At 43.6% G+C, this 25120-nt stretch overlaps 2 protein-coding genes across 2 annotated transcripts; one reads left to right on the top strand and one right to left on the bottom strand.

Annotated features, from left to right (window-relative positions):
- The first annotated feature begins 2364 nt into the window (after positions 1–2364).
- LOC121837706 lies at positions 2365–12316 on the top strand. The gene is made up of 14 exons (XM_042293492.1): positions 2365–2518; positions 3215–3387; positions 3483–3572; positions 3655–3781; positions 6914–6985; positions 7068–7189; positions 7837–7908; positions 8005–8141; positions 8221–8270; positions 8607–8715; positions 8813–8995; positions 11107–11248; positions 11374–11499; positions 12182–12316. Exons 1-14 carry the CDS (start codon positions 2446–2448, stop codon positions 12215–12217), a joined length of 1512 nt encoding a protein of 503 aa, XP_042149426.1. The 5' UTR covers positions 2365–2445; the 3' UTR covers positions 12218–12316.
- LOC121837883 lies at positions 12235–21591 on the bottom strand. Its single transcript, XM_042293741.1, has 2 exons — positions 18877–21591; positions 12235–12291 (listed from the first exon to the last, which is right to left on the bottom strand). The coding sequence occupies exons 1-2, from the start codon at positions 21589–21591 to the stop codon at positions 12235–12237; spliced, it is 2772 nt and encodes a 923-aa protein (XP_042149675.1).
- Between the last annotated feature and the right edge of the window lie 3529 nt (positions 21592–25120).

The raw sequence follows: 25120 nt of genomic DNA, 5'->3' as shown, positions 1-25120 counted from the left end.
CACCGCAATGTCAGCTTAGGGGTAAAGGGATTAAGTGAGGTCCAGTGTCGTGTGACGTGCGCTTGGGCCCTGGTGACGCGCTGCGGGGGCCCGGTTATGGTGGCTAGTAGCCCGGTGACGCGCTGCGGGGTCCGCGGATGTATCACAGTGAAAAGGCGGAGAGTTTACGAAGGGAAGGAGGTACGAAATAGTCCGCTATGTTTTGCAAATTTTCGTAGCGAAAGTCAGGCTTCTGACTTTCTACCTTTGTTCTTTTGGCCCACTGAACGATGTGCTATTAGTAAGATCCCAATATAAATTGATTTGCTCCAGCCCAAAATTCGTTTCATGGGTCCTTTAACAGTCATAATCAACAAGAGACTGACCTACGCAACATTTCCGCGAGAAAACTGCGCTTAACTTATGTATAATTTTGCTTCGTCCTTGTCCTTGTTTTAATATTCCTTCCATTCGCCTTTTTCCGTGACTGACCATTTATGTCTGAAGAGGGATTGTTTTCTCGTTAAATTCGTGCGTGGTTATTTACGTTGTATTTACTACGCATTGCATTTAGTAATTTTTTCGCGTTTATTGTGCAAGCTTTTTATATCTGATTTTTAGTGTTTCACTTTTTTTTTCTATGTTTTTGACTTGCCCGGCATTGGCTTTACGGCATTCTTTTTATACCTATGTTTTTGTTTGGACATGCTACGCATTTATAGCGCATATTTTTATGTTTTTCGTTCCTCTTTATATTTATGCTCTTTACAGCTCTTTTTAGATGTTATAGGACTATTTAGAAAGTAGACGTTGCAATATTTTTTTTTCGTTTTTGGCACTTTGCGTTTCTTAGTATTTTCCGTTATCAAGACTTTTTTGTGCGTCTGTGACTGCCCTGCAAATTTGTAGGTCACCAATAACCTAGTATGATTACCTTGTAGAATGGCTTCCATGTTTCTGCATTTCTGCATCAGTGACTCGATTTTGCTCCTTATGTACTCTAACAAAAACGTTTTGCTCCACCACTGTCTGTAGGGGGTCGAGGACACGTCAAGCTGCTCTATAGCAGCTTTTTTCCTCGGTCTCCCGCATCTTTGATGGAAATAAAGGCAATTATTATTATTATTACTCCGCGCATTAAGGAGCGCCTTGTGAATCTGTGCGGGACACTGCTACGACACTGCTTCCCCATATTGTCACAAGTGACGAATGTTGAATCTTCTATGCCCTGGCAGAGACCAAGCGGGCAAGCTAAGACTGGAGGCACACTACGCCTTCAATACCAAAGAAGTTTCGTGCAGCTCCAACACGGGGCAAGCTCATGCTCTCATTCTACTGGTACTATAAAGGAACAATAGTCGAACCTTACATGACCACTTAGTGTCAACAGTGCGTCGTACTGTGACCTGCTCGAGAACCCTGTGAACAGTTCATAAGGTCGTGGTTTGCTGGCTTATGGTGTGTTGCTGCAGCATAACAATCTGCACCCCCACCCCCCAAACGAGGGGGGTGCAGATTGTTATCTGCACCCCTTAAAAAAAGAAAAGAAAAAATGTTGATGGCAACTTATTATTTATCTAGAATAGCACAAATTCCCATTCAACCGAAATTAACACAAATGATATGCTTGGAATAGCAGAGAGAAGGTCAAGCGTTTAGTGGAAAATACGCATTTCCGAGGTTCCTAAACGAATTTTGTAGTGTTTGTACAAAAGTAGTTTCGCCTTATTTGCCCTACCCAAGCGTGCAAATGGACAACCTCTCGCTCTTCCAACTTTCTGGGAAAGAAATATTCGCCTATTTTCCCTCGCTGTTTATTTCAAGGATGTTGGTATAGGTAATACATATAGTAAAAGTAAGACTGGACGTGAGGGTGCATTAGCAATGTACTGAGGTCTAAGCATATTTTCGTTTGATATAGTTATCCATATATTTATTTTGTATTCTTATTTGTGACTTAGTTGGTATAGTCACCAAAGAGTTCGAGAAATGCAGAGCGTGGCGAGTTTCGAACATGTTATAGTCGCGTCACAGTCATTGAGGCTGCGGAATAAGCCAATAGGAACATCGAACAACAAATCAGGAATCCAAAAGCTTTTGGCCATAAAAAAGCCACATCTTACGTTTCCTAAACAATCAGGGTCTACGGTAGTAACTGGGCTATTTTGCGATTATTTTAATTCTTTCAAGTGATGAAAGCTTTCTCCTTTTCTGATGTTAGAATAAACGACGTAAAACGCGCCCTTTTATTCAAATGTCAGTGAAATGTCTAGCACTTAATGTTAACTTACCATATCATTCAAAACACCTGTTAGAACAAAGCAGCGCATGCCGTCATGAGCAACATCTACTTTTTTCTTCGTGAGTGTCGCGAACCCTGAACGTGTGACGCAAGTCAAGAAACGGAACATCTTAAGTTGCCTCATATTCCTCAAACAAGCACCTTCGAGCCAAAAAACGGTTTCCATGGAGAAAATGAGGCGGACTTTGATGTGGGCATGGCAACTGCTTTTTGTCCTCCTGCGGCTCGCTGCATCTCGTATGTTACTTCATATTTTAAAATATGTATTGAACTTAACCTCACGTTATAAAAACCTTACGAAATTACAGTTTTGACTTGAATAGATTGTGTGTAGAATTCACCTCTTTCTGCTAGGCTGTGAACTGGAAATTTTATGGTCTATGATAAATTTATTATGCACCCAGGATTCAATCTTTTTCCGTTCATTAGTTTGACTACTATAAAATCACATCATACATTTTGCTTATTCCATCCAATTTGGGTTGTGTTTTCAACCTCCAGAAAGTTGGCCTTTAAGAGTTTTACATTATTGCATGGTGAAGAAAGCACCCTTTGTGCACGAAGGGCCATTTCTTTTTTCGATACTTATTAGTGTGAGCTTTCAAATGTTATTTGGGTTCTGAGTATATTACGGTTTGTTTAATTTCCGGTGATTGTTTTGTAACTTATATTTATTTGTTTATTCGAAGAATACTGCCATCTAGCATCTTTCGGCATAACATAACAACCCTAATCACTCCTTATAGTTGCCTCTCTTTATGTTATTTTGAAATAAAGATTAAATAAATTTCTTATTTAGTGACGTTGAATAATGTGTCAGCATCCTATTCAACTTTTTAAATGAACAAAACGTATTTGTAAAATATATGCAAATACAGATCGATCGCAGTTGAAAGCCGCTCGGCTAATCATACTTTTCTCTATTTCTGGCAGTGGCATCCGAGCATACTATCGTTTTTCCCCGGTTGTTGGAAAACAGAGCTGCTAACGGACAAAGAACTCTAGTTGTGAACGATCACATCACTTTGCAGCTGGCACCAAGCTCTGTCTTCGCTGAAGAATTCACAGTTGACACACTGGAGGAGGGTTCCCCCGTTAAATATTACGTAATGCACAATCATATGTTACCTTTTAATTCAGTTTAATAATATAAATAGTAACAGCTAGTCTAACGAGATCTTCATTGAATTCTGATCTCCAGTTTCAAGGGGAAGAATATGAAAGAAACTTATACCACGATCGTCACCACAAGGCTTCGTTAACTGTAAATACAGACAACGGCATTCAGGTGGTAAGTAGTTAAGTTTTTGATACAGGTCTCTTGTTTCCATCAGCCCAAATGGCCGAGTACTATGCCTAGTATGTTGTTACAGGAAGGGCTAATTGGAAGACATTTACGCATTAAACCAGCGATTGGAGTCGAACGTTCATTGGATGGTCAGGTTGCTCATATGCTTTACAAAGTACAGCCAGGCGTCTCTCGTATGCCTGATGGAAAAGGCAAGTATACTCCTTAGTGGCTTACATTTCGGTAATAATTTAGGACAATCAAGTGGTTTCTACTATAGAGATGTATGTATCACATAGAGAATATCTCTAAATTAACATTCTTGAACATAAACTCTAAAATATATTTTTTAGGTTTTATATTTAACAATTATTTTGGGTGGCAAGTCAAAAAATCAATTAATTAATCTGCCCAAGCTATGGAGGTTTGGGGTTAGTGTACCTTTATGCATCGTTTCTCAGCAGAAGTTATCCTGAGTTCGCATTGGAGCTAGACGCCTACGAGGATCTTCCTGCTGGTCCCTGTAGTAAGATGCCTTGTACACAGACACTTTTGTAGTCAGAAGTGCTTGGTGAATGCTGATTTCGGATCTCTGCATATCCGCGGAATACCCGAGGATTATTTGGGGATGTCCGCAGTAAACTGTTGAATGCGGTGTGAACGGAATCAGATTTGGCGAATGGTGGATCGGATGCCGGCAGGGGCAGCGAATTCTTATCAGAAGCGGATATCCGCAGTCCGGGGCTGCGTTTTTGCCGAGGCGGCAAAAATAAATCCGGTGAATAAATGAGTTATAATATGCAGTCCATAATCGAAGGCAAATTAAACTCTTAGAAAAAGGCGACCATCGGGGAGAAATTTGTTTTTTACGCCGAGGAAGACACGAACCTTAACAAAAATTGCTTTAAAGCGTTCCATCTCGGCAAAAATGATGTCCCTAAAAACCAAAAAGTGAAAGCGTGTTCCTGTTTGACAGGGAGAGAGCGGAGAGCGTTCTTCGGCAAGTGAAAACAGAAAACATACAAGCCACAAGAAAGTAGAAGCCTCTTTGACATATAAAACATTGCGCGTGCGCGCGTTTTCTTTTTCTTTTTTTTTTTGTCTCGACAGTTGTCAAGTTGCTGCTAAGCATGGTGTTTGTGGCACGCGGATGTAGGTTCATTTTGAAAACAAACCAGATAGAAGGTGTTGCCATTATTAAATACTATGCTTTTTTCCCAGTGGTATTTTCCCGCGTATTACCACGTATATACGAGCACTTCGCTGCGGTGATTCACCGTCTTTCCTTTCCCTCTTTTTGATGTTGGACTTAAATAAAAGTACGAAATGTTATTGGGCTTTATTTTCATTTGAGAAAATATGCGTCAACTTACGGCCAAAAAAAGATCTTTATTTTTCGCGTTTCTTTTTCCGTCAGTGCGTTGCAAACTCTGAGGACGATATCACAACTGGGATCATTTCTACAGCGCCGCTAAGAGTCTCTGAAAGGCTGACCGCTTTAGAGTAAAGGCCCGTTCACACTCTTGCAACCGAGTACGACCGAGAGAGACCAGACCGGTTTCTAAGCCTCTTACGACGTCTTAGGACCAGCTCCGCAGCAGCGCATCTGGTTCTAAGACGTCGCAAGAGGCTTAAAAACCGGTCTGGCCTCTTTCGGTCCTACTCGGTTGCGAGAGTGTGAACGGACCTTTACTGTACATGCTCCGACTGCGGAGCAAGGTATCGCGACGGCCCCAAACGTTTTACTTTAAGTATTGCGGGAGGAGCGAACGTCGTTCTTGCAAGGGACACGACGGTAAAGTGAACTTTAACGAGGGGCACGACATGAGGCCTAGTTCGCGTGAATGCGCCGTCGTGCGTCCCCCAAATCCTTTGAAAGCGCGCGCGTGCTACGTTGTCGGCCGTTCTGTTGTCTGCTTAAACACGGCTGCTTTAAAGCAGCGCTTGCTTTACAAAAAAAGAACGAAATTACACATATCTAAGTGGAACACACACAATGTTAAAATGTTCAGCACTTCTCCTGCTTGTGACACTTAGGTGTAAGATATATTTTGCGAACGCAGAACGAAAATTATGTCGCAGAGCTCATATGACCCTTTGTCCGCCCATGAGTAGTTGGCAGTCGAATGAAAAGGAAGGCGATATTCTGACTCCGCCATTTATTTACTCTAGATCGCTTAGAATATGAACCCGATGAGATAGAATACGATCAAATTACTTTCACCTTGTACTGACTCAAAGAGGTATGTCTGCAAAGATAAGCAAACGGCTCATAAAACGAATCAATGCAGATTGTTGGGCTAGTTAGTACTGAGAATTTGACGTCATGATGGCGTGTTGTTGTCTAGTCTCCCTTTTGTCCTCGTCTTAAGCGCCATAATTACGGCTTATAAAATACCATTCAGAAGTTATTTTTTTTCATTCACTCTTGATTTTATGAAATAACCTGAATGATGAGATTGCAGGTGGGATGCGCTTCCGAATCTTTCGGATGCAGTAAGAAAAATGCCGATGCCTATCGAATGCGGATGATCAAGCTATAATCTGCACAGGGCTCTGCTTATTAGAAAGACGCTACCAGTTATTATGCATTCGTAGAACTAATTTTCTTTTGATCCTTATGTAACATTAATCAAATATTTTTAGATCGATGCTGTGCGGCGGCGTAGACTTTCCATTTTCCCGGAGGGGGCAGGCTGAAAAATTCTCCCGGGGGGGGGGGGGGGGGGGGGGGGGGGGGGGGGGGCGCTTTACTGCGGAATTTATTTTTACGCCGGCAACTATCAGTACTTTATTTTAGGGGTACATTTTACAGCATAAGTATATTGCCAGGTGTCCATCGCTGTGTGCGTTATCTTGTTTACATTCCAGTACTACCAGCTCGTTACATGCTCGTTACAGCCTCCCCCACCCGGGCCATGATCCTTACCGAAACAGCGTCTCGGTAAGGTTCATGGCCCGGGTGAGGGAGGCTCTGCCCTCCCCCCCCCCCCCCCCCCCCCCCCCCCCCCCATTGTCACCAGGGGAGGCACGAGCCCCGATGCCCCCCCCCCCCCCCCCCCGTCGTCTACGCCTATCGCTTTGCGTGATAGTTCTCGTTATTAATGTTATGTTCCACAAGACCCAGCACTAAGCAAACTATACGAAAGCATAACATCCTAGCTAATTCAAAGTTACGGCATTGATAAGCAGTCTATGCAATCATGCACCAAATGTATGCGCTCCGAAGAAAACAACATGTAATATAAATATATTAAAAGTAAAACACTTGCACGGTCTTTTATCCCCAGTACAATGCCAGGATCCTTAAAAGAAACTGATAAGTTTATTTACTTTTCTTACAGAGTCCGAGACCGCAAATAGATACCATAGAGACATTTTCGACGTTGATGTAGATCGTAACACATCTTATCCAGGTAATTACTTTAATACAACCGATCTGCATTCAATTTTTATCTCAGTTTTGTCCATGCCTAAATTTATATTTGTCATTTCCAGTGGAACGGAGTGATGGAACGTATGTAGCAGAGGTATATTTAGTGTTGGATAAGTACTTTTCCAAGGTATTTAAATACAAGAAAGAAAGCATTTTGGACTACATATCAAGATTTATAAACTCGGTGAGTAAAACGGGAATTGAATAGTTTTAGATACAAAATAAACAGTATTGAAGAAAAGCACAAAAAAGGCGCCTTTATATTACGCAATATTCTTTTTTTTTTATTGAAATGAAATACAAGAGTCCTCTTCGTTAATTAAAGCAAAACAAATACGGATCACACATGAAGATTGATGATAGCCACAGTGTTCCTACCACGAATATTCTATAAATTACATTTTTTTTTTGGGCCGAGCGCTGTTTTTTAAATATTTAATGATCCAACTTATTTTTGTTATACTGACTTCGACCATAAGGGCTCGTTCTTTAATTGACATTGATATTATACATCTTTGCTCATCAGACTTGTAATTATCCTGTCGCATAATGAAGTTCAGGTTACGGACTTAATACTTTAAAGTGCTTTATTTTACTATTAAACGTGCAACTAACAACCGAAGTAATAATGTGCTCTCCGCAAACCAGGCGATTTGAAAACATATTCGCAGAAATTGTGTATACTTGAGTCTGTCCAGAAACCTAATACATCTAGCTGGAGTTTTCCTTGTTACGGTGTTCTCATTGTTGCGCACGTATTTTGTGCGCATTGATTGGTTGATTCCTAACTGCTAAATGAAACTTCTTGAATATCTGAGTACTCTCTTTCAGGCTAACATGTATCTTAACTCAATCGGTTCCAACTCAGTCACTGTAAAGATCGTCGGACTGGATATCAGAAAGGTAAATTTTAAATCCGAACTGTTACCTTAATCTACATAGATATATGTTCAAAATAATAAAACGGTGACGTATGATATATACGAACGTTTACGACAGAAAAAGGATACGTTTTTGATGAGAATGAAGGGGAGGAAAGATAAACTCTTGGCCGACGAAACCCTGGAACAATTTCGCAATTCATATGGCAAGTCAAGAGAATACAAGGAATCTGACCTTTTCATGTTGATGACCAGGTAAGAATACACCCAACCTTTTGATTATTTGGGTTACATAACTTTTACAAAAATCCATGCACCTATCAAAATATTTCAGACTTGACATTGCTGAAGGAGATGACAAGAGTTATGATGAAAGTGTCACGGGTGAGTACCTTTCTAATATCGAAGTGCCTTTTACATATTTATATATCTTAAGATGCCATACATATGTTTTGCACAGTAAAACCCTCTATATTTTATTTTAAAAAAGCGTTTCACACCAAACTCGATAATAAAACGAACTCAATTACTTAAAAACATGTTCGGCAACGATATATAGGGCGGAAGCCGATGCTTTACTTGGATTGCGCTCTTCAGCATTGGTTACATAAATAACTAAATCATTGCAATTAATGATAATCTGTTACACCACTATTTGATTACGTGTGATCGGAAATATGACACGCCTCTCGCTACAATAAACTCAATCTTTCTATTAAGGTTTCTCAATGATTGGGGGAGCTTGCACAATCTATAAAGCTGGCTTTTTCGAAGACGAACCTTACACGTACTACGGGGTGTACGCATTTGTCCGAGAAGTTTCCCACCTGTACGTAAAAAGTTTTCTTAGTACGAAATAAAGCCCATTTCATTTCATGCAGTGAGAATGCTGTAGAGTTTATGCAGTGATATGCGGTATATTGCAGACTTGGTATTGTGGACGATGGAAAGGATCCTTATGCTTGGATTCCTGGCAACACTGGGGCAAAAAGTTGTTCTCCAAAAAGCGGCTACATTATGGGCACTCCGGATGCCGCTGATCCAAATGTTCAGTACAATCATTATTATTATTCTTCGTGCAGCTCAAGACAATTTGAAACATTCGTGAGGTATGTGAGACAGATTTACAATTTGAACTATATTTTTGTGTTATTGTGATTGCAGGTAGGCCACTCGATCTAGTTCCTCTGAAGAGGCAAACTATATTTAGCCGTCTTTAATTCCGATGCCAATCTACATCTGGGGAAAGAAATTAACTCTTCCAAGAACATGTCCCAATATAGTATACTTTCTCCACTATAAAGACATCACTCCCTGTAGTATACAGAATCACATAAGAAAACTGGAAAGGAGTCAGTATTGTGCAAGGGTATTGAAAGCGACGATTTAATGAGGGTTGATAACTGAAATCGCTGGTGCTCGAGTGACGAAGCACAGGCTGAGAGCGCGCGCTGCTTCGCCCTTGAGCCTCCGTTTCATTGAGTTCTCCCTAACAATATATTGAGCGTGTTTGATTTTAATTCGAACATAATAAAAAAAAAAAGAAGATGAGAGCTAGACGAGTGCTGTGCCAGGAGGATAATCGTCGCGGCAAAGTAGCTAATTAACTAGTATCTCTTAATTAACTTTCTAAACTGCTCCGGGATCGGCGGATGCCTTCCCGCAATTCACCTGCCCGGGAATCCCCTTTCCGCGGTCGCCGCGGTCGTTTCGAAGACGTTTTCGCAATCGCGGCGCTAACACGTGTTCGACGCACGAGCGGCAGGAATAGCTCAGGAGCTTCTAGCAAAGATTGCCGGAATGCCGGAAGCTGCTCGAGCAACTTGACGACGAACTGTCGTCAAGTAGCAGCAGTAGTAAGACAAGCGGCACCTCACGAGCGGCCATTACGAATTCTTCTGAGGCGAGATCAGGCGAAATGCCCCGCGAGAAAAAAAGTCACGTGTGTGCGCCGAGGGCTGGCCCGGCTGGTTTCCGGTTTAATCCGCCGAAATCGTCGGAGCGACTTTTTTCGGATCCAGATCGAGATCTGGAGCGAGAGCTAATCCAAAACGACCTGTGGAACTCGTCCGTCTCGATCCTGATCGCCCAGTGAAATAGGATGACTCCAGAAAAGTCGATCCCTGCGCGCTCCAAAACAACGGGGGGAATTCGCCATTAGTCACACCTTGCCCTTTTCTGGCTTCCAGGGCCCTAAAAAATGAGACAAGTGAAAATTTTGGTCCAAAGCACACTACTTAGAAAGCACCTCCTGTAACTTTATATAACGATAAAATAGTAAGAGTGCAGGCGAGCTGGTGTAAGTTGAACACGATTGTAAACCTGAGACTGTAAAAGAGGAGGCAACGTCTCAAACTCAGCTGCAAAGTTTATTTCGAACACGCTATATATACCCCATCTCCAACGCCGTCTCTACAAAAAAAAGAAACAACACATGACAAGAGGACAATGACACTTGGGTAAACCTTCTCTTATCTCCCTTGACCTCGGCTGTGGGACACTCACACAAAGGGTCACATTCTGGCATAACGATTGGAGAGAACAAAATTCAGCCCGCCTAAAATTCTATTAGCTTATTATTTATGGCATGGAACTCATGTCCACTACATAAGCATCGCTGACTGTGAAGGCCCTGTGAAGTATATGTAATCATTGGCTCGCTCATTTTTGTGAGGAACCCACATGTCGAATGAAGCCCTCGTTCTGCCTCGAGAAAACCAACCGCGATCTGTTGCAACGGTTGTGACATAAAATCAACTGGAGAAGCAATGCCACCAGAAAAGGCTTGTTGCCTCCAAGTCATGCTTTTGCTACGCTTGTTCTTGAGAGGCTAATGAATATCGAAGACAAAATGCACGCGCTGAAAGCGGAACGTTTACTATAACTTTTGTGTTCCGACAGAATATGGAATAATTTGTGCTGTATTCTCAGATGTTTTATGCTAATGACTTTCGAACACGGGTTTTTCGTGGGTGGTGTGAGATGAAATTTGTGCTCCTCTCTAAGTTTGCGTTATGAAGAACATTTGCCGCTCTGCAATATAAATGCACACTATTGTAGCTTATTTTTTACTGGAAGCTGTTATTATAAATATATTTCAAGTCTCGAAATGCTTAGGATATTAGCACTGCTATTGAGTACACGCAGCCAGGGAAATTAATTTTAATAGAACCACTATTTCATCAGCTCCTTGTTTTGTGTTCCTAACAAAATATTAAAGGAATCAAGATTGCCTCACCAAGTTGAACTACAAATCGCCGAAGACGAATATTACACGCGGAGTACTTCCTGATAAGTACGACATGAAACATATCTGCAAGATTATGCACGACGATTACGAGAATGTGGCATATATTTCCAGCGTAAGTATGAACATTGCATCCAATTTGCACCAATGATTGCATTTTTCTTAATTAATTAAGAATATTTCTGTTTAGTAACCCTAGGATTTCGATGTGACTTACGTGTTATATGTATCACCTTACAGGTTGAAAGACTACAGAACTGCAGGTTTCGATGCGCATCTCCCAAAGATTTTAGGAACCGGTCTGTTCAGTTCGAACATTTTATGGAAGAAGGAGCTCCGTGTGATCAAAGCGGTCGCGGTGCTAAGGTATATGAATAATTCACTGTAATTTCATCCGTAGTGATGTTATGTGTGATATTTAAATATAGAAATAATATCTATCATGTATGTGCGGGGACCCAATCCTTGCAATAGTAAGATGGACAGCGCCATGCGCGTTGTCAAAGCAGCGCTGGAAATATGTGTTTCCGCTGGCGCATTGCAATTCTCGTTCTCTTCCCTACGTCATGGGTAAAAATGTTAATTCGCCTTAAGTAGTTTCACTTTATATAACGAGCTTTTATAAATAGCACGCAGTTAGGGAAAACTCAAAACAAGGAACTTATTTATTGTCTGAATAATTTTGGGACAATATTTGTTAAGAAGTTGCGTGTACAGTGCGCTTTTAACCGAACTTCCGGATTCTGCTACTCTGGAATGAACCTACGCTCCAACCATTATTTCTCTTTTATTCTGCTCAAATTTAAAAATAAGTTTATATTTCCAGTTTTCATTAAGCTAGTGAGAGTTTGGTAAGCAATTAGCATGGGATAATCCATTATGTTATGCAAATCATACAAAAGTATATAAAAAATGTTGCCAGCTGTGAAGAGGTTGCCTGAATGGAAATGTTGGTTTAGAGGATAGATGGGTGTTTACTGTTCATATACCCTCCTAATAAAGTCTACAACGTGCCTGCTTTTATTTCAATTCGTTGATTCCCACACAGGTATGCCGCAAGGGCGTTTGTCAACGTAGAAGATAAGCACTGTGCCACCACAGTCAACGGCCTTTGTTCCACATGCAGAAGGCATGAATCTTCAAATAAATATTAGGGTTCTGAAATAAAACCAATTTAAACTTACTTCCTGCTTAAATTTTTCTTGATGCTCCATTGAATTTATTGCCACATCTGAAGCCGCTGGAATTCTGGCATTTGTCGAACTTTTCTTAAGTGCTCTTTATAAGAAAGCTGTTAAAAATTCGACATGAAGTACCTGGTAAGCACATGCACAGGTTTTTACAGAACCAATGGTGTATTTAAAAAAATATAAAAAGATGTAATACAAAACACTCCCCTAAATTAAGTCCCTTTCATACCACCATAATGTACCGTACTTGTATGTTGAAAAAGTCAACGGTTCACAAAGACGTACACCCGTTGTATATACGCCCATCTTTCCTCAGGTCAAATACGGAATGTTTTTGTAGAACTGCCTTGGGTTATAGGAAAATATAGGAATTTGTAGAATACAAGGATATCTTCATTCTTAATAATTATGAGGCTGCTAGTATTACTGTAGTAAAAGCTAAAATAAACCTCCGTCTTCTGAAGCACAGAACACAATAATCATGTCAATCGGAAGTACACAATATTTCTTTATATTGTTTAAAAGAAGTGCCTGCTGTACGCCCGTTCTCACATCTCCCTTCGTGAGTCTGTCAGGAAAAAGGCAACTGGTTACATCGAGAAATAATCGATTCTAGTTTTAACTCTCATATTTTACTATCTAGGACTAGTTACAGCATTCCCAAGCGTACTTTTAACACCCGAGAAATATCCCCTTTCAGGTGTGTCATGTCCACTCTCTTGACCAAATTAACATTGCGTTTCTGTGTTAGAAAATCTAATGTAAAAGCTGAACGGTTCAATTTGGTTTTCCAATTTTGCCTCCTATGTGGGTAGTTGCGAAAAAATAAAGTAAATAAAACATGTTGAAGGTACTTTATACAATTGGAACACACGCTGTGGTTCAGCGGAGTGACTATATTTTAACCATATGACTAAGATTCTGTGTTCTCGGAGTTTGTTTTTTCGTCGAATTCGGGGGGTGTTATTCGAAGTTTATATTTTTGCCGAAAATTTTTAGTTTATTTTTGTTTGATTCCCCATTCTTCAAAATTCGGAGCCCAATTTCGTAGTGTTTTTTATTAAAAATAAATAAACAAATATAATAACGCGGTGTGCACGCATTTCAGATAAAATATAAAACGCGCTTGTGTTCTATTTTTTTAGCTGGATTGGCCGTTTGTGCCATTGCCATTGGCAATACTAATTTGTCACACGACAAATGTTGCACACAACTGCTGCTTCGATAAAATTCAGTACCTTCAAGTAAAAACAGAAGAAAAAAAACTCCTGAAGGTAGTTGCTGGGAAACTCGTCGTCCTCCCACCCTATTCCGTCAACCTATCTCGCTTCCGCGTGAGGAGGAGTGATAAGAATGCAATAGACAAGTTTCAGCTGCCCCTCTCCCGCTTTTTTTTGCAATCTCTATAGTCCATTGGTTTCACTGTTACAAAAGATAACCTATCGTTTCTCTAAAGCGCAAATGGTATGGCCCAAACTGGAAATAAAAACTCCAACTTTTGTCGTGATGCAAAAGTACGATGACCCGTGATCCTGAATGAACCTTGGCAAGATAAGCGGCAAGACCCCTATTGACAATGGTCCAAGATTTTAAAGATAACTGGTGGTTGTGGGCGCTGATCAAACTAAATTCTAAAATACCATATTTTTCTTTTTCCGAGGGAGGGAGGTGCGTATATTGTTTAAAAAAATTCTAGACCCGGATTCTAGCAACAGATAGTAAAATGTAAAAGGTTAAGTCTGGAATCGATTATTTCCTGATGTAACCAGTTGACTTTTTCCTGGGTGACTCACGGAGGTAGATGTGAAAGACGGGCGCACGGTATACATTTATTTGAAACAATATATTTCATTGGCACATAAAAATTCAAAGTTGATTGGATAAATCCGAATTGGGCACACTTTTACCGGCGGGTGTCTTTCGGAGTTTTGTTTGGATTTACCTGAAAACACGGAACCCTGCATATCACCTTTCATGTGAAGCCTCGCAGATGCGTAACGCGTTGTAGAGTTAATGACAAAATGGCACCTCTAAACAGCCTTCTAATATACCCTAAACTATCCTCATATTGACACTATCAAGTTCACCAAAAGGTAAATAACATTCCGCTGGTCATTCATAAGACCTATGAATTTAACACACTGTAAAAAGTAACTGTGTAAAAAACAGAAAAATCTTGGCAGCTCTCTTTCTACAAGTTATGTGTTTTCGTCTGTTTCTCCGTTTCCGTAATGTGATTATAATAAAAAAAAAAGCGTTTCGGTTGTTTTTTTTTGTAAAATGATTGAATTTGTGTTTTCAAGCCTCGTAAAAAGCAACCATGTTCTTAGAAATAACCGTTTCTGTAAAAAAAGCGGGTCTCTTATAGAAGTTTGTGAAAAAAAACTGTTCATTCTTTTTAGAATAAGTTTTTTTAACGCAACTTTCTGTTCTAGATGTTTGTAAAAAAATGTTTTTTACAAACATAATCGCTGGCATGGTTTCCAAACATAATCGCTGGCAAACATAGTCGCTGGCACGGTAAATACCAGCGACCCGTGTCGCTGGTATTTACCGTGCCACTCAAGCGCTAAATTCAGAGAGAACCGGTACTGCACGGTACAATGAACTTACTTACACATAGAAACAGAGCACACAAATAACAGCAACACAACGGACAAACAAATCACGCGTCCTTCCTTACGCAAACCACGTTCACCCGATCGCTCTACATGGCAGACTTATTTTTTCAGTCGACTTGGCGGGTGACTGCGACTTTTGTCTCATAAACACGTAGAGATTGTCCAAATATTACTCCTACTTAACATTTCTTTACATTCTCACAGTGAATAGTCCATATCTCCTAATGCAGCGCCTTCATAAAAGCCACGTAAGATTAATTATTTAAAATTTATGAATTAACTTTTAATATTAATTTGACGAATTATCTTAAAATGCAATATTGATGCTGATTTTTTTAGAGGCTCGAGCTATTATAGAATTTTAGTTAATTAGTGAATTAGCGCGACGATTTATTTCTTCTCCTAACGTCCTCTGAGCCTCAGAACACACAGATAGAGACGGCATTCATGTAACCACCATACTTTCTTTTTATAAAAAATTGTTCCATTTTAAATCGAACTACCGGACTTCGCCGTGACGTGTCGCAGCTTTCGCTGTGACTCTACTGTAGATTAACACAAGGCCGTTCAGTTCTTATATACTAGCGGGTTCGAATGAAACGTGGACAGCGAATGACGTGGTCGTCGACAGATCCTGAGCCTAGCTGTGCCTGTGGGAGGCCTTTTTAAACTGAAAAACCTGCGGGTTAGAAAATAGGGCGCTGCGAGAGTGTGAGTCCTACTCCGATATGTTTGACCCTTGCACAGCACAACCCAAGCTTCGACGCTGCGCCGGTGATGCGCTGGAAATACCATCACAGCCATTTTCGTTTGCTCGGCACGAGCCACGCGCGGAAGCTCGCCACTCGCAGCGGGAGCAAGCTGCTTCCACTCGGATCGGTGTAGCATGACCGCTGCATCATGCTCCCCCATTTCTTTTTTAATACGCGTTGTGAATTTTGTTTTTAGTGAACAGTATAGCAGAAACTGTGAGGCATTCGAGACAGAAGAACAGAAGGGGGCTCAAGATGACTGCTGACGCCAGTCAATTACTTGGCAGATTTTTATATATCAGCTTCTAGCGCTCGCCCTGTGTCCCCTCTAGTTCTTGTGTCTCGCGTGTGGCGCTGGGACTGCCGAAAATGCAGGTCCACCAGCTCCTGCATTCACCAAAGATTTTAACGAATACAGTAACTTTATCATTCAGGACTTTTAGCAAACCGTTATCGCGTTCCGCGTACCGCACTATTGGATCCTTTGATCCGATAATGCGGAAGAACCCGGGCGCGCGCTTAAAATCATGCTTCAAAGGCTCCGGTAGCGCGGTACGCGGAATACGGTAACGGTTCGCTAAAAGTTCCTATTAGAGACTTTTAGCAAACTGCTACCGTACTACTGTTACCCTGAACCCGACTGCGCATGCGCCATTCGTATCGGCGTCATTCGCCTGAGACGCGCTACTATGTTCGCCTTACCGGGATACCGCTGCCCTGTGTTCAACATGGCGGTGTCCACGCTCCGCCACTGGAAGCGTTGGCGAAACACTTGCTGTATCAGAATGCTGGAGGAGCCATCTAGAAACAATTGCAGCAGCACTTATTGCTGCATGAGCCGTATTTAGTGGTGAGAGCTGCGTTTCTTACGATCCCGGCACGTCACAAAATGGGGTTGTTTTTCTTCTCCATGACGAAGTCCGAGTAAGTGGACGCCGCTTACTGGGCTCCCTATATTTCTTATTTTGAAATATCGCAAAATGGACCCTAAGTTTACGACAAGGGCCTCGAAGCCCCGGCGAACTTCGACTGTAAGCGTGAAAACTTCACGTAATCAATTTTGGAGGGAAGTTTGGCTCTCACGGTGCAAAAAGTCGCCACCCTTCGCTAGGCCTGAACCACACTAGCGAGGGGTACGGCGTCTGTGATGTTATAGGTTCAGGTCAAACCGCCGAATGAGGAATTCAGTTACACCGTGAGGTTTGATCAAGGTATATATATATTAAAAAAAATTAACAAAAAAAATAAGAAACGTTCTAGCTATACACAAATCTACAGGTCAGAAATTGTCTCACTTTCAGTCCGTCCTTGTGTGGCTGAAGGTCTTGGTGCTGTCTTGTTTTCAGCAGCGCTTGGTTGTTGGTGCGTGTGGTTCCTTGTTGATGGTCTAGGATGCTCTGCTCCGAGACACCGCCGAAGTCGTTTCCCGTGATGTTCCTTGGGTGTTCCTTGAGGCTGGTCTGGGATGTTCTGCTCCGGGACACCGCCGAAGTCGATACTCTTTCCCACCAGCGGCTACTTCGGATCACTGCCGAATGCCTCGTTCATGCCGGATGTTGCCGCTTTGGTTGCACACCGCCAAGCTGATGTTTCACCCGACAGTAGCACCCTCGGGACGTTGCCGGGTGTGCTTCCACCTGGTCGGGTTACCGCCGAACAAGAACACCTCTTCTTCCTCCCTTTTGCTCCCTTCTCCTCCGGCCTGCTCCCTCTACGTTTTCCTCTTCTACTCCATTTTTTTCTGTTGTAGCACGACATTTACCCCCTCCTCCAGAATTTAGTCGTACTAAATTTCTACACCACGTTGATGCATCATCCCCCTTTTTTTGTTTACGTCCCTGTGTTGATTCACCAGTTTGCGCATCACTTTCACACCCTGAACGTTTTATATCTGGCCCGCACCCAGTTCACAATTTCAGGTACACCAGCACATCAGCTGCACCTCACTGCCGCCGCTAAAGCACTTCTATCTGTTACTGTATCACGGTATACTTCCATCATGCGTATAAATATTACCATATCTACAAAACAAATTTCCACCCTACCCCTTTTTGTCGATCAAACTCTGCTCAAGTAGTCCGCCCCGATATTGTCTTTGCCTTTTATATACTTAATCCTAAATGTAAACTCTTGCAGAGATAAACTCCACCTCATTACCCTCGCGTTGTTGAGTTTCGTCTTATTCAAATATTCTAGCGGTTGATGGTCCGTCTCAACCACGAATTCCTTTCCGTACAGGTAAATAGCATATTTACCAATTGCCCACACGAGTGCGAGGCATTCACGTTCTATAGCCGCAAAGTTCTTTTCGCTCGCGCTAAGTTTTCTACTGCCATATAACACTGGGTGCAGCATGCCCTCGTGCTCTTGCAACAGCACTGCTCCCAAAGCTTCGTCTGATGCATCCGTACGCAGGACAAATTGCTTAGACACATCGGGCGCTAACAAAATGGGTGGTTCTGCCAGCCTTCTTTTAAGCTCTTTGAAGCTTGTGTCATGTTCAGAGCACCATTCTACTGTGTTACTTTGTCCCTTCCTTGTGAGGTTAGTAAGTGGGGCTGCTATCTCTGCATAACGGGGTATAAACTCTCTATAATACCCTGTAAGACCTAGAAAGGCTCGCACCTGTTTTTTTGTCTTTGGCGCCGATGCTTGTTGAATCTTTTCTATTATTTCCCTCTTCGTTGCGATTTGGCCCATACCAAGCTTGTGACCTAAAAATGTTATCGCGTCAAACCCAACCTCACATTTGTTTGGCATAACCGTGAGATGATTTCTCTTGAGACATTCAAAAATTTGCCGTAATGTTTGGCAGTGGTCTTCCCACGAGTCAGTGGCCACCAAAATGTCGTCAATGTAATGATGTACATCGGGCACCCCCTCCAGGACGGACCTCATCAACTTGGTAAACACTGCAGCAGCCGTCTTCAGTCCGAAAGGCATAAACCGGAATTGGTAAAGGCCCGTTCTTGTAGAGAAGGCAGTCTTTTCTTTGGCTGATTCTTCCATCGGTATCTGCCAATACCCCTTTGCTAGATCCAATTTAGAAAAATATTTTTTTTGCCCGACTCTTGCAAACACTACGTCCGACCTTGGTATAGGTTCAGCGTCAGCTACTAAGACTGTGTTCAATCGCCGAAAGTCAACACAAAGCCTATTAGAGCCATCAGGCTTTTTTACCATTATTATGGGTGCGTTGTAGGCGGACGTGGATCGTTCGATGATGCCTAATCTTAGCATCTCTTCCACTTCTTCTTCCACCTCATCCTGGATGGCAAATGGCAACGGATACTGCCTTACAAACACCGGCTCTTCTGTCATCAATCGAAGTTTGCATTGTAATGCATTTGTTCTGCCCGGTACGTCAGAGAATATATCTTCAAACTCCCCGATCGCGTCAGCAAGATCTTTCTTTTGCTTTTGACTTAATTTAGGATTGATGACCACATCCTGCGCACCCTGTTGCCTTTTTAGACTGGGCGTCGTGATCTCCCCTAAGTCTTCAACCTCATCCTGGACCACCATCACCCCACAACTTTCATTCTTAGTTTCGCGACCTACATATTTTTGTAACATGTTTATGTGAAACGTTTTTCTTTTGTCGCCAACCAGCAGTTCGTAGTTTAAATCGCCTTTTCGCCTCGCAACCTCGTACGGTCCCTTCCACTGCATGGTTAGTTTGTTGTGGTCACTGGGTAGCAGTATGAGCACTCTGTCGCCTGGCTCGAACCTTCGAGCCTGGCTCTTCCGGTCGTAGAACCTTTTCTGTTTTGTTTGCGCCTCTGCCATGATCTCATGCGCCACTTCACATGTTTTCTTCAGTTTGTCCTTGAGTTCGATCACGTATCCGTATGATGTTTTTAACTCCTGGTTTAAGCTTTTATTGGACCACAGCTCCTTAAGGATGGTCAAAGGACCTCTCACATTTCGCCCGTACAACATCTCAAATGGTGCGAATCCTAGCGACGCTTGTGGTACTCCTCTATAGGCAAAGAGGAGTGCTGGGATATACCTATCCCAGTCCGTGGGTCGTTCTTGGCTCATTCTCTTCATCATTTGCTTGATGGTACCATTAAATCTCTCTACGAGCCCATTACACATTGGGTGATATGGCGTAGTTAACAACTGCCGAAAGGATAATAGCCGTCCTATCTCTTTCATAAGATTGGAAGTGAAGTTCGTACCTCGATCACTCAGAATCTCCTTAGGTACTCCGTACCGGGAGAACATCTCGACTAGGGCTTCTGCCACCTGCGGGGTATCAATGGTTTTCAATGCCACAGCGTCCGGGTACCTCGTGGCTACATCAACCATTGTCAAGATATATCGGTTTCCCTTGCTGGACTTCGGGGTTATTGGTCCAATGATATCTATCGCTACCCGATGGAAGGGTTCTTCAATTATGGGCATACTCATCATTGGGGCTTTTTTCACGGTGCCTTTTGGTATAGTGCGTTGGCACACATCACAAGACCGTATGTAACGTTTCACGTCGCCTTGCATACCAGGCCAAAAGAATTCTTCCGCTACCCTAGCGACCGTGCTCTTTACCCCCTGATGGCCCGACATTATTCCATCGTGAGCCAATTCCATTACAGTCTTTCTAAATACCGTTGGTACAATGAGTTGGTGTCTCACGTCCCCGTCGCTGAATTCGACTCGACGGAACAACAAATCATCCTTCACGACGTATTCCGTTGTTACGTCACATCTCCATTTCCGCACTCGTTTATTCAGACTTCTAAAACACCTCTGCAGACTCTCATCCGACTTTTGCTGCCCCGTTAATTGAAGAGCTGTGACTTCTAGCAGCTCTATAACCGGCGCCTTGAGCTGGGGCAATTGTTTTTCTTCTCTTTTGTCCGTTCGTTTTGCTCCTGCTGCAAATGACACCTCGTTATGAATCTGCTCTGCATTGAACGCCTCCTTTTCCCCGATTTCTTGCAGTAGTCGGTCGTTCTCAGCATGTGATGTAACGCTGTTCAATGAATTAGACGGCGTTTCGCCAAACACTTCATCTCCCTGGTGACGCATTTTCTTCGTACTTGTGCCCCACCCTGAATCCGGGCAGTCCACTTTTCTAGCCCCTGGGATGTTACCTAGTATGAGGTCATACAGCGGTTCTTCTACGCATTTGGCACGTACTTCCCCCGTGTAATAAGGTGTATCTATGTTGATTATCGCTTCAGGCATATCCCTCATGGTGCCGTCAACCAGGATAACCCCAGTGGACGTCCCTGTGAACTCCTCACTTCGTACCAGCCTTTTTCTTACTAGTACTGTGTTGGTTCCACTATCCCTCAGCACTGATATCTTAATATCATGTAACCTCCCTTCAACCACCGGCATCATTATGTCGATATTGTGTACTAAGTCAGCGTCAGTAACATGTTCAAATCTTGGATTTGTCATCGCTCCCTGCTGTTCTTTGTTGTCCCTCTTTAATGCCTTCTGTCTTTTATCCAGGACACACGCTGCTTTGTTCTGTGAGTGATTGGCGCACTGCCCAGCTTTGTGTCCCATTTTGCCGCACTCCCAGCATCGTACTCCTGCCTGATTTTGTCTATATCCGCTTCTGCAGTCAGTTGCCTTATGCCCAACCTTACTGCACAGAAAGCATCTAGGCGATGGTCTTCGGGCTCCTCCCGTTTGTCCAGTACCCTTACTGTTCTCGCCGTCTGGTCTCACTGTTGTACAACCCCCATCTTTCATAGCACCCAGATTACATTTTCCCTGGGCTTCCAGGTACTGGTCAGCTAGCTCTGCCATTTCTTGCGCTGCGTTCACGTTACGTTCTTTTAGAAAAATGGCCAGCTTAGGGTGACAGCAACTAAGGAACTGTTCGGCAATCACCCTGTCCCTCACTGCCTCGAACGTCTTCTCTGTCTGCGCCATTTCGAGCCACCTATCAAAATAATTACTCAATCTGGTACAAAATTGTCGTCCAGTTTCTGCCTCCTCCGGCTTGCTTCGTCTGAACTTTTCTCTAAAACCGTCTGCAGTTAGTCTGAATCGTTGGAGCAAGGTGATCTTAACCTTCTCATAGTCTAGGGAGTCAGCTGCTGTCATCCTCCCGAATGCGGTTAAAGCTTCACCCACCAGGCAAAGACTAAGGGACGTCGCCCATTCCTCCTTCGCCCATCCTTGTCCTACCGCAATCCTCTCAAATCTATGCAGGTAGGCATCTAAGTCATCGCGTTTCTCGTCAAAGGGCGGCATCAATTTCTTCAAGCACGCTCGTCCTCTTGACTGACCTTCGCTCCCTCCGTCTGTTGTCGCTCCACTGGCGCGTTCTGTTTCCGCGAGCTTGATCTTAAGCTCTATCATAGCGATCTCATGTGCCGCTTTCAGTCTGGCGTCCTCTCTCTCCCTCTCAGCCTTCTGCTGTTCCCTCTCATGTTCGAGTTTGGAATCTTCTCTAGCGTGCACTCTCTCCTCTCTCTCACGCTTTCTTTCCTCCTCCAGAAGATGCAACGCTTCCTCTTTTGTTAGTCCGAGGGAGCTTCCCAAAGCCATTATCTTTTCAAAATCCATTTCAAACTTGTTGGGAACCGTTCACCGGTACAACTGGTTTTCCTCACTCTGCGGTTTGTATCCTGGCAGGCTCGCCAAATTGTGATGTTATAGGTTCAGGTCAAACCGCCGAATGAGGAATTCAGTTACACCGTGAGGTTTGATCAAGGTATATATATATTAAAAAAAATTAACAAAAAAAATAAGAAACGTTCTAGCTATACACAAATCTACAGGTCAGAAATTGTCTCACTTTCAGTCCGTCCTTGTGTGGCTGAAGGTCTTGGTGCTGTCTTGTTTTCAGCAGCGCTTGGTTGTTGGTGCGTGTGGTTCCTTGTTGATGGTCTAGGATGCTCTGCTCCGAGACACCGCCGAAGTCGTTTCCCGTGATGTTCCTTGGGTGTTCCTTGAGGCTGGTCTGGGATGTTCTGCTCCGGGACACCGCCGAAGTCGATACTCTTTCCCACCAGCGGCTACTTCGGATCACTGCCGAATGCCTCGTTCATGCCGGATGTTGCCGCTTTGGTTGCACACCGCCAAGCTGATGTTTCACCCGACAGTAGCACCCTCGGGACGTTGCCGGGTGTGCTTCCACCTGGTCGGGTTACCGCCGAACAAGAACACCTCTTCTTCCTCCCTTTTGCTCCCTTCTCCTCCGGCCTGCTCCCTCTACGTTTTCCTCTTCTACTCCATTTTTTTCTGTTGTAGCACGACAGCGTCCCAGTCTGCCAGAGTTCCAGCTAGTATGTCTTCAGCGGGGCCCTGCTCCTAGTCTCTTGACACCCCTTCAACCCCCGTACCCAAGGGGCTGTGACCCAACGAACTCGGCCACGTTAGAAGATGAAACACTGGAGGCACTGCGCCTCCTGACAAGCGATACCTACGCCCCTTGCAACCGAACCAGGACTCTGCCTTACGCGCAGTCTACGCCTTCCCACGCCGGGACGGCCCCACAAGACGCGTCTCTACCCGAGAGCAACCGAATAGACACAGACCGAACGTTGAGTGACGAAAAAACAGCAGTTAACGACGAAGACGGCTGGACGCCCTACACCAGACGTTGGACGAAAACACCAGACGAAAACTACAAAGGAAGATAGACCTCTCGCAGCTCAGAACCGTACGGGTAAGTCGGCCCCATTATATCCTCTCGATTAGGCCACTGAATAAGAGGCATGTACATAACATACCGGAGCAGGCAATTAAGAAGGCCCTAGAACTTACGGCGCGGAACTGATAGCAGATCAAGCTCTCTACAGTTACGATCCCGTTGCAAACTGCGTAAGTTGACAGTACGAGACGAGCAACACGCTGATAAACCTTCCAAGCTAACGACGCTCACAGGCAAAACGCAAAGCACGGAACGAAATTATGCGGTACAGATAGAACAGATGCCTGATTGACGACCTAAGGGAAGTAAGGGGGTTATCAAGTTTATTCCAGGTCAGACGTTGGACTACATTATGGGCCACCTCCGATGTGAGACCGCTACCATCCTTGACGCCAAAAGACTCGGGAAAACCGATATGCCACTCATCACCTTCAACATTGATGGTCATAAGGGTGTACGACTACCGTCCCAAGCACATATAGTGTGCTTCAACTGTTACGGGCTGAACCACATCGCCAAGCGTTGGCCCCAGGACTTGGTTTGCCAAAACAGTGGTCGTCCCCAACATCACCCAGATTTGGATTGCATGGAGGACCTCTTCTGCGTCGCCTTTCAAAAGCCCGGCGATATTTCGCTGAACTCGGCTTGTCCGAGCAGAGTTATTCAGGAGGCCCAAAATCTACGACACGTAACGGGAACTCTAAGACCGTTACCCGGGCAGCAGCAGCTAAGTCGAAAACTGCATCGAACCAGCCAAAACCGAAAGTAAATTAATATCAGAGCCAAATCGATGAACAGCGCTGTGAAAACCAACAGCTACGCGTCAAACTAAAGCAACTGGCGACGCAGCTGTCAACCCAGTCTTCGCTGAGTGGGGCATTAACCAGGACTTTCCAGGGACAACTAGAAACAGTAATGACAGAACTCCGTCAAATCACACGGAGGAACGATATGAAACGACGCAAGCAACCCACTGAGGCGAAATGAGCAAGTCGCGTACCTGCCTTGAATGGAAATGCAGAAGTTACATTCAGACCGGAACAACACTCAAAGGACATGTAGCCCACCTACAACCGATTGCGAGAGGCCTATGCCATATTCAAGGATCCAACACAATCCAACCCAATCCAACCCAATACGATCTTACACATAGACCCTGCACCAGATCAACCGAGAGCTCAGGGTCAAGCGGCCCTACTGATCAGACGGGACAGTTCTCCGACTGAACCCCCACTTCCCAAAATCAGCAACGACTACCGCAAGTGATCGCCGCCGAACTCCAACCACTTGGGCAGCAACCATTCGTTGCTGTTTGAGTCTATTACAGGCCGAACACTTTGAAAGCACGACAGGCTGACCTCTAGTGGGTACAAGACATCTAGCAACGGGCGGGTTCCCACCCCCATCATGATTGGAGGTGATATTAACTCCCAACACCCCGCATAGGGCTACCCAGCCGTTTGGTGGTTGTGTGGTGGGACCATCTGGCAACACTGTATACGTCCAAGACGCACGCCCTCACAGAGCCCTAGTCTCCAGCCAGCAGTTTTATCAGTTTACAGTGAACTACAGGAGGCGCAGCATGTGTGGACGGCCACGCGCTTTGCTGTTCGCATTTCATTCGAACACGCTAGTACTATACCATGCATTGCGATTGCGAACAAACATTGCGTCATAAAATAATTTATTTCAGCTATGAATTTCTTCACTGATTTAATCATTGTCCGTTTTGCAGGAATGAGGAAAGTTGTATTTTTACAGTAATCTGACTTTGCTTACCCTGTTTATTCACCAAAAATA

The sequence above is a fragment of the Ixodes scapularis genome, unplaced genomic scaffold (assembly GCF_016920785.2).
Source record: "Ixodes scapularis isolate PalLabHiFi unplaced genomic scaffold, ASM1692078v2 PGA_scaffold4__175_contigs__length_147842914, whole genome shotgun sequence".
Classification (NCBI taxonomy): domain Eukaryota; kingdom Metazoa; phylum Arthropoda; class Arachnida; order Ixodida; family Ixodidae; genus Ixodes; species Ixodes scapularis.
The sequence above is the reverse complement of the archived record's forward strand: the minus strand, read 5'-3'. Positions and strand labels throughout refer to the sequence as shown.